The 13,110-nt window shown below is 42.5% G+C and overlaps 1 protein-coding gene across 1 annotated transcript; it reads left to right on the top strand.

Annotated features, from left to right (window-relative positions):
• The first annotated feature begins 539 nt into the window (after window positions 1-539).
• LOC110505885 (thioredoxin-related transmembrane protein 1) lies at window positions 540-13,110 on the top strand. The gene is made up of 8 exons (XM_021585357.2): window positions 540-957; window positions 1,458-1,573; window positions 2,002-2,047; window positions 2,537-2,665; window positions 6,717-6,762; window positions 9,194-9,295; window positions 9,676-9,742; window positions 11,836-13,110. Exons 1-8 carry the CDS (start codon window positions 755-757, stop codon window positions 12,039-12,041), a joined length of 915 nt encoding a protein of 304 aa, XP_021441032.1. The 5' UTR covers window positions 540-754; the 3' UTR covers window positions 12,042-13,110.

Genomic DNA, 13,110 nt, shown 5'->3' with positions numbered 1-13,110 from the left:
CGGCACGTGTATAATAACTACAACCAGTTAACAAGTAGAACATTTCAGAGTTTCCTAGTTCCGAATAGCAGGTGAACGTGGCTTTAATATCAAATTCAATTCAAATGGCTTTATTGACATGGGAAACATGTTTACATTGCCAAACCAACTGAAATAGATAATAAACATCCCCCTTTCCCAGTGTCTTTTTTGCCTCAGTGGATCGACTAAATTGTTCTGCCCAAATTCCAAAAAGCATTTGCAATTGGCATGTGTCTTGGCTAATGTACAGTTAGGCCCTAAAGTTTAGGCATAGGTGACGCACTAACATCAGATAAAAAATAATGAAAGGAAAACCTAATGTAGCCTATTGATATGAATTGCACAAAAAGTATAGTTTTAGGTATTTTAAATGCATTGTTTTCTCTATTCAAACCGCATCTCACACACAAACACGTCACAGTACCACTTTCTGGTGGTAAACATAAAGCAGAAACGGATTATTTCAAGACGTTGCAAAACGTTGCGGTCTTGAATGGTACATTTCATTTGCGTGCCAAAAGCCGCAACGGAAGATGCAATAAACACATATTTTTTATTGCTAAATTGCTAAACTAGAAAATAAAATACCACCCATTGTGTGTTTTTCTGTGACATTAGAGAGCTGTCAATGTGAGCAGTATATTTTACAATTGTTTAAAAAACTGCTGAGAAGGGCGGTTTCAGAGGTAACTAGGTAAACGGAAGTAGAAACGGTAGATTAGTTGACCTAAACATGGCGCCTTTGCTGGATCACAAAATTGGCGACGCTATGTTATCTTCTTTACCTTGGCGATCAAAATCTAATCTCTTGACATGTTCACTCGTTTTGCTTATTTACCTGACGTCGCATCCATCCTTGGCCAAGCCGAGCAGCCTCAAAGAGATCACGGACGGAAACTGGGAAGACATCTTGGCAGGGGAATGGATGATTGAATTGTAAGTCCATCTAGCTAGGTAGCAAGCATGGTAAACTAACTGCTTAGTTAGGCTGGCAATACATACAGCTAACGTTACTTTGCGATAGGTCGTTCTCTAGTCTTGAATTGGCACTTGTTGATTACCACGCCACACCTAGCTAGATAGTTTCTTATCTTAGATAGATGGCTTGCTAACGTTACATTGTTTCAAAGGCTTGCAGCTAACAATCTAAAAATCCACGCTTTCAGATTAATCTCAAATGATGTGACAGACCATGGCATGGTGGAGTTGGAAAGATAGAGCTAGGCTGCTGGACTACGGAGTGTTTTTGTTATGTAGCTAACGTTAGTTGTATGATGTAGTTAAGACATGTTGACCTGTCACTCATAACATGTTGACACCTGCTGCCATTGAATCTTGGATAGCCGTGTCAGATATTTCTGTTGTTGAAAAACGGTATCTAACGTTAATGTTATTGTCATGCCAATGTTTGGCCCCACCTCACTCGTCCCCGGCAGTTTTGCCCCGTGGTGTCCGGCGTGCCAACAGCTCCAGCCCGTGTGGAATGAGTTTGCCGACTGGGGTGAGGACATGGGCGTCAACATAGCGAAGGTGGACGTTACAGAACAGCCTGGTACGTTATGTATATCTCCCTGGCTTCCTGACTGCCTATGAATAATTTCCCTTCTCACGTTTCGCGAAGTTTCCCATGGTACAGATCATCCTAGCTTCTCCAATCCAAACCTTAACCTTTAGTGGGTAAAATGCTAAACAGACCAAAGATCACTGTCTCTTGGGCCAGCTGCAAACTACTGCTTTCAGAGGAATGAGAAGGGGAGAGGTCCGCTATGTTTTGTAGTTGAGACGACGCATGTAATCTGATCCAGCTATAGTCCACTATTACCATTTGATATAATTTGTTAGGTCTATCGTGTTTTTGTAGACCCTTTGTAATATCAGTCAAGAACAAGATGATGTTGGACTCATTCAGAGAGATATTTAGTCATATTCACTAACATTCTGCTCTCTCCTCCCGCCGCCACCCCCCCACCCACGCCTTAGGTTTGAGCGGGCGATTCATCATCACTTCACTTCCGACCATCTACCAGTAAGTTATCTCTCTAGTGCCTCAAGCAATGTCTCACATCCTGTTCCTCTCACAGACGCAGGCCAACAAAACTCAACCACCACCCATCATCCCATCATAGGCTAATCAGGAAATGTGATAATCTTACAACCACATTTTAACCAGTAACCCTCACTGGAATGTGAGATGCTGTTATATACTTTAGCTTCAGACTTTGTCAGGAAGAGGAAGTGTCTTTCTAGCATGTTCTTTTTGTTGTTGTTGCTACTGTTATGATTCTAGACCCAGTTTAGACGCTAGCCTTATATGTTGCTATAAAACCTTGTCTGTCAATGGTAGAAGAACTGTAAATATATGACCCTATTATTGCTTAGTGGCACAATGGGCAAATAATCTAACTGTTGCTTTGTTGTGTTTAATGCCACAATATTGGCTTCTTAATTTGGCTTTAATTGTGATAGATCTCTATGATGACACCGTGTGTGTGTGTGTGTGTGTGGTGTGTGTCAGCTGTAAGGATGGTGTGTTCAGGAGGTACCAGGGGGCTCGCACCAAAGATGACTTGCTAAGCTTTATTGATGAGAAGAAATGGCAGGGCATTGAGCCCGTGTCTTCCTGGTTTGGACCATCTTCCTTCATGTGAGTGGATTCATAATTGATTGATTGAGTGATTGATGTGAGTCTCCTCTCAATAGGGGGCCTTAATGTGTGAAACTGGAGGGGGGGAAAAATACTGAAATGTAATGCATGAAAAGGTCCTTTTGAAGGAAGGACGTTTATTTACTTTTCTGTCTAAAAGGATTGTTGAGAAATGATGAGTTGAAGTTGGGATATTTGTGACTTTTTGGCCTCAGCCAGGCCTCTTAAGACTTTTTAACAGGGATGGGCAACTTTAATGGGTTTGGGGCCGGAGTGGGTCGTGGGTCTGCTTACCCACATCCGTACCCACACATGCAGTCAGAGGCCCCCCCCCCCCCCCGACATTTTGCCATGGAGTGGAGAGAAATGTTTGCCGTTTTTAATATGATAACTGGGTGAGAGTGACAAACAAAATCAATGGGGTTTCCCCGGTCTGTAATTTGACCATGATTAATATGAGTTTAGATAGCTGGTCTAACTTACCCCCCCCCCCCCACCATTTGCTGAAATGGGCTTTCAAGGGCAAAACTGCTGATGCACAACCATATTTTGAAATTGCACCTTGTGTATTCTACTATTCTAACTCTTAACAGTAAGTTGAGAGAGATATATATATATATATACAGTGCCTTGCGAAAGTATTCGGCCCCCTTGAACTTTGCGACCTTTTGCCACATTTCAGGCTTCAAACATAAAGATATAAAACTGTATTGTTTTGTGAAGAATCAACAACAAGTGGGACACAATCATGAAGTGGAACGACATTTATTGGATATTTCAAACTTTAACAAATCAAAAACTGAAAAATTGGGCGTGCAAAATTATGCAGCCCCCTTAAGTTAATACTTTGTAGCGCCACCTTTTGCTGCGATTACAGCTGTAAGTCGCTTGGGGTATGTCTCTATCAGTTTTGCACATCGAGAGACTGAAATTTTTTCCCATTCCTCCTTGCAAAACAGCTCGAGCTCAGTGAGGTTGGATGGAGAGCATTTGTGAACAGCAGTTTTCAGTTCTTTCCACAGATTCGATTGGATTCAGGTCTGGACTTTGACTTGGCCATTCTAACACCTGGATATGTTTAATTTTGAACCATTCCATTGTAGATTTTGCTTTATGTTTTGGATCATTGTCTTGTTGGAAGACAAATCTCCGTCCCAGTCTCAGGTCTTTTGCAGACTCCATCAGGTTTTCTTCCAGAATGGTCCTGTATTTGGCTCCATCCATCTTCCCATCAATTTGAACCATCTTCCCTGTCCCTGCTGAAGAAAAGCAGGCCCAAACCATGATGCTGCCACCACCATGTTTGACAGTGGGGATGGTGTGTTCAGGGTGATGAGCTGTGTTGCTTTTACGCCAAACATAACGTTTTGCATTGTTTCCAAAAAGTTCAATTTTGGTTTCATCTGACCAGAGTACCTTCTTCCATATGTTTGGTGTGTCTCCCAGGTGGCTTGTGGCAAACTTTAACCGACACTTTTTATGGATATCTTTAAGAAATGGCTTTCTTCTTGCCACTCTTCCATAAAGGCCAGATTTGTGCAATATACGACTGATTGTTGTCCTATGGACAGAGTCTCCCACCTCAGCTGTAGATCTCTGCAGTTCATCCAGAGTGATCATGGGCCTCTTGGCTGCATCTCTGATCAGTCTTCTCCTTGTATGAGCTGAAAGTTTAGAGGGACGGCCAGGTCTTGGTAGATTTGCAGTGGTCTGATACTCCTTCCATTTCAATATTATCGCTTGCACAGTGCTCCTTGGGATGTTTAAAGCTTGGGAAATCTTTTTGTATCCAAATCCGGCTTTAAACTTCTTCACAACAGTATCTCGGACCTGCCTGGTGTGTTCCTTGTTCTTCATGATGCTCTCTGCGCTTTTAACGGACCTCTGAGACTATCACAGTGCAGGTGCATTTATACGGAGACTTGATTACACACAGGTGGATTGTATTTATCATCATTAGTCATTTAGGTCAACATTGGATCATTCAGAGATCCTCACTGAACTTCTGGAGAGAGTTTGCTGCACTGAAAGTAAAAGGGCTGAATAATTTTGCACGCCCAATTTTTCAGTTTTTGATTTGTTAAAAAAGTTTGAAAGATCCAATAAATGTCGTTCCACTTCATGATTGTGTCCCACTTGTTGTTGATTCTTCACAAAATAATACCGTTTTATATCTTTATGTTTGAAGCCTGAAATGTGGCAAAAGGTCGCAAAGTTCAAGGGGGCCGAATACTTTCGCAAGGCACTGTATATATATATGTATATATGTGTGTTTTTTTATGCGTGGCCCTACAAAAGGGGCCCGTGGATCACCAGTTACCCGTCCCTACTTTACAACATGTAGTGACTGAGTCTGAATGTAGCCAGTATGTTTTAAAGAAGTAGATAACAGTGAATAAATAGCTGCAGTCCACTTCCATGTGTAGTCGTCTCTAAAACCACAACCTGTTTTTACTCCTAACCAAGCACATTCTTCTTAACACTCCGAACTGCAAACATCACTGAAGCTGGAGATTCCCATCTCCCTTACTAGCTTTAAGAACCAGCTGTCAGAGCAGCTCACAGATCACTACACCTGTTCATAGCCCATCTGTATACAGCCCATCTATCTACCTCGTCCCCATACTGTATTTATTTTGCTCCTTTTGCACCACAGTATCTCTACTTGCACATCCATCTTTTGCACATCTACCATTCCAGTGTTTAATTGCTATATTGTAATTACTTCGCCACCATGGCCTATTTATTGCCTCAACTCCCTTATTTGACCTTATTTGCATTCACTGTATAAACACTTTGTTTTCTTATTTTTTCCTACTGTATTATTGACTGTATGTTTTGTTCATTCCATGTGTAACTCTGTGTTGTTGTATGTGTCGAACTGCTTTGCTTTATCTTGGCCAGGTCGTAGTTGCAAATGAGAACTTGTTCTCAACTAGCTTACCTGGTTAAATAAAGGTGAAATGAAAAGATTAATGAAAACATATCCAAATGCTACGCTTGAGGACAACAGGACATATCCAAACACTACACTTCAGGACAACAGGACATATCCAAACGCTACACTAGTTACTCAGCCTCTTAGTTTTGTGTTTAAACATCCAACCAACACATCCAAGTCTGTATACCCCAAATGGCACCCTATTCCCAGCATAGTGCAATAGTTTTCATCAGAGCCCTAGTCAAAGGTAGGAATATAAGGAATAGGGTGCCTGTCAGCCACTCCAACCCTTCAAATCACATTGTATTTGTCACATGCTCTGAATACAACAGAGACCTTATAGTGAAATGCTTACTCGCAAGCCCTTAACCAACAATGCAGTTTAAGAAAACGGAGTTAAGAAAATATTTACTAAATAAAGTAACACAATAAAATAACAATAATGAGGCTATATACAGGGGTACCGGTACCGAATCAATGTGCGGAGGTACAGGTTAGAGGTAATTTGTACATGTAGGTAGGGGTAAAGTAACTGCATAGATAATACACAGCGAGTTGCAGCAGTGTAAAAACAAAGGGGGGGGGCAATAGTCCGGGTGACGACTTGATCAGTTGTTCAGCAGTCTTATGGTTTTGAGGTAGAAGCTGTTAAGGAGCCTTTTAGACCTAGACTTGGCGCTCCGGTACCACTTTCCGTGTGTTAGCAGAGCGAACAGTCTGACTTGGATGACCTGAGTCTTTGGCAATTTTTTGGGGCCTTCCTCTGACACCGCCTAGTATTTGGGTCCTGGATGGCAGGATGCTTGTTCCCAGTAATGTACTGGCCGTACGCACTACCTTCTGTAGCGCCTTACAGTCGGATGCCGAGCAGTTGCCATACCAGGCGGTGATGCAACCGGTCAGGATGCTCTCAATGGTGCAGATCTGGGGCCGACGATGACAAATTTTCATTCTCCTGAGGGGGAAAATGTGTTGTCGTACCGTCTTCACAACTTTCTTGGTGTGTTTGGACCATGATAGTTTGACACTTTAACCAGGTTAGCTGGTAATTCTTAAATTATCTAAATTTAAAATGTCTAAAAGGTATTTCTCCCTTTTCTCCCCCTGAAGGATGAACACAATGTCCGCTCTCTTCAAGCTGTCAATGTTCATTCGGGTGAGTGCTGCTTTTGCCTTCACTCTGTGAGCTGTCAGACACCACACACCAACACCACACCCACACTAACACTGTCTGCATCCCAAATGGCTCCCTATGTAGTGCACCACCTTTGAACTTTGACCAGGGCCCGGGTTTCCCGATAGCGATGGACTTTGGGCTTACAGAGTGTTGTTTTTAACGATGCATCTTTCCTACAACGCCAAAGATGTACCATATTTCCCAGAACACCATGCAGAGCGAACATTCCATACGTGTGTCGTTGAGGCATGTGTTGATACTGATAGAATGGAAAGAAACGCAGTGCTGGTCTCAGATCAGGTTTCTCCAGTCAAATCTCACCTTAACCTTTGCCCTCGGAACAGCCTCAATTCGTGGGGACATGCACTCTACAAGTTGTTGAAAGTGTTCCACAGGGATGTTGGCCCATGTTGACTCCAATGCTTCCCACAGTTGTGTCAAGTTGGCTGAATGTCCTTTGGGTGGTGGACCCTTCTTGATACACACAGGAAACTGTTGTGTGAAAAACCCAGCAGCGTTGAAGTTCTTGACACAAACCGGTGCGTCTGGCATCTACTACCATACCCTGATCAAAGACACCTGCTGCCCCACCCTGATCAAAGACACCTGCTGCCCCACCCTGATCAAAGACACCTGCTGCCCCACCCGGATCAAAGACACCTGCTGCCCCACCCGGATCAAAGACACCTGCTGCCCCACCCGGATCAAAGACACCTGCTGCCCCACCCGGATCAAAGACACCTGCTGCCCCACCCGGATCAAAGACACCTGCTGCCCCACCCGGATCAAAGACACCTGCTGCCCCACCCGGATCAAAGACACCTGCTGCCCCACCCGGATCAAAGACACCTGCTGCCCCACCCGGATCAAAGACACCTGCTGCCCCACCCGGATCAAAGACACCTGCTGCCCCACCCGGATCAAAGACACCTGCTGCCCCACCCGGATCAAAGACACCTGCTGCCCCACCCGGATCAAAGACACCTGCTGCCCCACCCGGATCAAAGACACCTGCTGCCCCACCCGGATCAAAGACACCTGCTGCCCCACCCGGATCAAAGACACCTGCTGCCCCACCCGGATCAAAGACACCTGCTGCCCCACCCTGTTCAAAGACACCTGCTGCCCCACCCGGATCAAAGACACCTGCTGCCCCACCCGGATCAAAGACACCTGCTGCCCCACCCTGATCAAAGACACCTGCTGCCCCACCCTGATCAAAGACACCTGCTGCCCCACCCTGATCAAAGACACCTGCTGCCCCACCCTGTTCAAAGACACCTGCTGCCCCACCCTGATCAAAGACACCTGCTGCCCCACCCTGTTCAAAGACACCTGCTGCCCCACCCGGATCAAAGACACCTGCTGCCCCACCCGGATCAAAGACACCTGCTGCCCCACCCTGTTCAAAGACACCTGCTGCCCCACCCTGTTCAAAGACACCTGCTGCCCCACCCTGTTCAAAGACACCTGCTGCCCCACCCTGTTCAAAGGCACCTGCTGCCCCACTCTGTTCAAAGGCACCAGCTGCCCCACTCTGATCAAAGACACCAGCTGCCCCACCCTGTTCAAAGACACCAGCTGCCCCACCCTGTTCAAAGACACCTGCTGCCCCACCCTGATCAAAGACACCTGCTGCCCCACCCCGTTCAAAGACACCTGCTGCCCCACCCGGATCAAAGACACCTGCTGCCCCACCCCGTTCAAAGACACCTGCTGCCCCACCCGGATCAAAGACACCTGCTGCCCCACCCGGATCAAAGACACCTGCTGCCCCACCCGGATCAAAGACACCTGCTGCCCCACCCTGTTCAAAGACACCTGCTGCCCCACCCTGATCAAAGACACCTGCTGCCCCACCCGGATCAAAGACACCTGCTGCCCCACCCTGATCAAAGACACCTGCTGCCCCACCCTGTTCAAAGACACCTGCTGCCCCACCCTGATCAAAGACACCTGCTGCCCCACCCAGATCAAAGGCACCTGCTGCCCCACCCTGTTCAAAGACACCTGCTGCCCCACCCTGTTCAAAGGCACTTACATATTTTGTCTTGCCCATTCACCCTCTGAATGACACACAAATGCAATCCATGTCTCAAGGCTTAAAAATCCTTATTTAACCTGTCTCCTCCCCTTCATCTACACTGATTGAAGTGGATTTAACAGGTGACATCAATACGGGATCACACCTTTCACCTGATCAGTCTATGTCACAGAAAAAACAGCTGTCCTTACTGTTTTGTACACTCAGTGTATATAGTATATATTGTAGTTACTCTATTTATCTTTTAATGCAGTCATCTCAGTTTTCATTTCAAGCATATTTTTAATCCTTCGCTTGTTTGTAAAAAATTGCAAAGACATTGCCAAGTTGAAACTGACAGTTGACTTCTTGTTCTCTCCCCTCCAGCGTTGCCATAACTACCTGATAGAGCATTTGGGGATTCCAGTTTGGGGCTCATATGTCATCTTTGGACTGGCCACTCTCTTCTCTGGCCTAGTCCTAGGACTGGTACGTTAGTCATACTCCTTGATGTTCAATCCCTATGTGATGTGTCTTTTTAAAAATTTTAACTGAGCTAGGATTTGATTTATCTTACACTTTTGATTTTAATGTACTTTTTAATGTAATGTGTCCTGAAAGGCGTCCGGTCACATAAAAAGTGTTGTTATTATCTAGTATTATGTGCGTTCCCTCACATAGTGGACCACCAAGACACATGTAAACAATGGAGCAAATGCATCTCATTTTGTATTGTGTTGGAAAAATGACACAGGGCTGCGGAAGTTACTGGAGGCAAAGAAAGAAAGAGAGAGAGAGCTCAATATTTTACAGTAACATCTGCTCCCCTCACCAACCGAGACAACTTCTCTTGTTGCCTTCTCTACCAGATACTGGTGTTCATTGCAGATTTTGTCTTCCCATCACGACGATATAACTCCCCAAACTACTACCAGAGTGAGTATGAGATGACAGAGAGTTCACGTCCATGCAAATGTAACTTTGTGAAATGTGCTGTGCAGCACTGTGTTATGTGCTGAGCTCTTGGGGCGGATAAAGAAGTAGAAGATCATCTTTTATCATTTGTCTTTACAGAGAACAGACATGTCTTTTTTGTATTCTTAAGTTGTGGACAGTTCTGTTTTTAGTGTAAGAGCAGTGGCATGCAGGGTGCAGCATGTAATATAACGACTTTGTTATTGTCCTGTTATTCATATAGTCTTTATTGTTCTGTTATTCATATAGTCTTTATTGTCCTGTTATTCATATAGTCTTTATTGTCCTGTTATTCATATAGACTTTATTGTCCTGTTATTCATATAGTCTTTATTGTTCTGTTATTCATATAGTCTTTATTGTTCTGTTATTCATATAGTCTTTATTGTCCTGTTATTCATATAGTCTTTATTGTCCTGTTATTCATATAGACTTTATTGTCCTGTTATTCATATAGACTTTATTGTCCTGTTATTCATATAGTCTTTATTGTTCTGTTATTCATATAGTCTTTATTGTCCTGTTATTCATATAGTCTTTATTGTTCTGTTATTCATATAGTCTTTATTGTCCTGTTATTCATATAGTCTTTATTGTTCTGTTATTCATATAGTCTTTATTGTTCTGTTATTCATAGTCTTTATTGTCCTGTTATTCATATAGTCTTTATTGTCCTGTTATTCATATAGTCTTTATTGTCCTGTTATTCATATAGTCTTTATTGTCCTGTTATTCATATAGACTTTATTGTCCTGTTATTCATATAGTCTTTATTGTTCTGTTATTCATATAGTCTTTATTGTTCTGTTATTCATATAGTCTTTATTGTTCTGTTATTCATATAGTCTTTATTGTTCTGTTATTCATATAGTCTTTATTGTCCTGTTATTCATATTGTCCTGTTATTCATATAGTCTTTATTGTCCTGTTATTCATATAGACTTTATTGTCCTGTTATTCATATAGTCTTTATTGTCCTGTTATTCATATAGTCTTTATTGTCCTGTTATTCATATAGTCTTTATTGTCCTGTTATTCATATAGTCTTTATTGTTCTGTTATTCATATAGTCTTTATTGTCCTGTTATTCATATAGTCTTTATTGTCCTGTTATTCATATTGTCTTTATTGTCCTGTTATTCATATAGTCTTTATTGTTCTGTTATTCATATAGTCTTTATTGTCCTGTTATTCATATAGACTTTATTGTCCTGTTATTCATATTGTCCTGTTATTCATATAGTCTTTATTGTCCTGTTTTTCATATAGTCTTTATTGTCCTGTTATTCATATAGTCTTTATTGTCCTGTTTTTCATATAGTCTTTGTCCTGTTATTCATATAGTCTTTATTGTCCTGTTATTCATATAGTCTTTATTGTCCTGTTATTCATATAGTCTTTATTGTCCTGTTATTCATATAGTCTTTATTGTCCTGTTATTCATATAGACTTTATTGTCCTGTTATTCATATAGTCTTTATTGTCCTGTTATTCATATAGTCTTTATTGTCCTGTTATTCATATAGTCTTTATTGTCCTGTTATTCATATAGTCTTTGTCCTGTTATTCATATAGTCTTTATTGTTCTGTTATTCATATAGACTTTATTGTCCTGTTATTCATATAGACTTTATTGTCCTGTTATTCATATAGTCTTTATTGTCCTGTTATTCATATAGACTTTATTGTCCTGTTATTCATATAGTCTTTATTGTCCTGTTATTCATATAGACTTTATTGTCCTGTTATTCATATAGTCTTTATTGTCCTGTTATTCATACAGTCTTTATTGTCCTGTTATTCATATAGACTTTATTGTCCTGTTATTCATATAGACTTTATTGTCCTGTTATTCATATAGTCTTTATTGTCCTGTTATTCATATAGTCTTTATTGTCCTGTTATTCATATAGACTTTATTGTCCTGTTATTCATATAGTCTTTATTGTCCTGTTATTCATATTGTCCTGTTATTCATATAGTCTTTATTGTCCTGTTATTCATATAGTCTTTATTGTCCCGTTATTCATATAGTCTTTATTGTCCCATTCCAGAGAAACAGACAATGGAACAAGCCAGGCTGATTCAGCAGCTGGAGGAGGAGCAGGAGGCGGACGGAGAAGAGGATGATGAGGACGATGAAGATGGAGAACAGGACGATGTCTGGAGGAGGAGGAGAGCGTCTCCCGAGGGGCGTCCAGAGGAGGTGCTGCGAAAAAGGGTGGTGGGCAACCGCGAGGACCAGGATGAGGACTCCTAGAGGCCAGGAGGGGAACTGAAGATGCCCCTTCAAACATCGAGGAAGGGGAGGGGGCCTGGTTTGGGGCCTAAGCTCATTTTTATAAAGTGCCTCAGAATAGGAGTACTGATCTAGGATTTTTAGATCATGATAACTAAGATGCCATGGACAGGTGGAACTGATCCCAGATCAGCACTCCCATTCTGCGGTGCTTTATGAACACGGGACCTGGTCCTGAGCAGCAGTAGAGTTTACAGCTTACAGAGCCATAGCAACACGCTGGCAAGGCCTCGGCGACGCCTTGCTTCTTCTCCCTTCAGCTTCACCAGGAGCGCCCCGTATTCTGACCGCTCTGCTCTCACCACCAGCACCCTCCCCTGGACTGGAGGTGCTACTGCACACTCCCAACACCATTATCATGTTCTTTAGGCATCAAATGAAGGAAACAGACTGGAACAGGAAAATTTGTCCCTAATGAACAAAAATTGTCCCTAATGAACACAAACCTGTTCATCCTTGTTCTTTTGAAACGGATCAATTGGGTGGTTAGGTGAGGTTTCAAGGAAAATTCCACCCCAATTTTAGTCCATTGTTGACATAGTCCCAAAATATGTGTAACTTTCAAAATCCAGAAATCATCCCCGTGTGATGCATTTTGCCTCATATGATACAAACTGCATCATGCGGGGATGATTGCTGTATTTTCAAAGTTGCGTATCTTGAAAACTTGAGTGCTGACAAGCAAAAACCTTTTTGTGACTATGTCAGCAATGGACTAATGAAACAAATCCCTTTGGATCGTGTTTGGGTGGAGTTTACCTGACGGTATGGAGGGCACTAGAACAGGATCGTTTTACCACTTTGTGTGCTATGCATTTCTTAGGTTTTTATTGTATTCCTCATTAATCCCTGTTCAACAAATTATATACAGCTCTTGATCATTATTTCATTGTACACTGTGTGTCCAAAACATTAAGAACACCTTCCTAATATTGAGTTGCACCCCCTTTTGCCCTCAGAACAGCCTCATTTGGTCAGAGTGTGAACTCTACAAGGTGTTGAAAGCATTCCACAGGGATGCTGGCCCATG

The sequence above is a fragment of the Oncorhynchus mykiss genome, chromosome 25 (genome assembly GCF_013265735.2).
Source record: "Oncorhynchus mykiss isolate Arlee chromosome 25, USDA_OmykA_1.1, whole genome shotgun sequence".
Classification (NCBI taxonomy): domain Eukaryota; kingdom Metazoa; phylum Chordata; class Actinopteri; order Salmoniformes; family Salmonidae; genus Oncorhynchus; species Oncorhynchus mykiss.
The sequence above is the reverse complement of the archived record's forward strand: the minus strand, read 5'-3'. Positions and strand labels throughout refer to the sequence as shown.

Coding starts and splice junctions, on each gene's coding strand:
- LOC110505885 (XM_021585357.2), top strand. CDS start 755: ATGGCGCCTTTGCTGGATCACAAAATTGGCGACGCTATGTTATCTTCT. Junction 2,048..2,536: donor TCACTTCCGACCATCTACCA/GTAAGTTATCTC, acceptor GGTGTGTGTCAG/CTGTAAGGATGGTGTGTTCA. Junction 6,763..9,193: donor AGCTGTCAATGTTCATTCGG/GTGAGTGCTGCT, acceptor TCTCCCCTCCAG/CGTTGCCATAACTACCTGAT.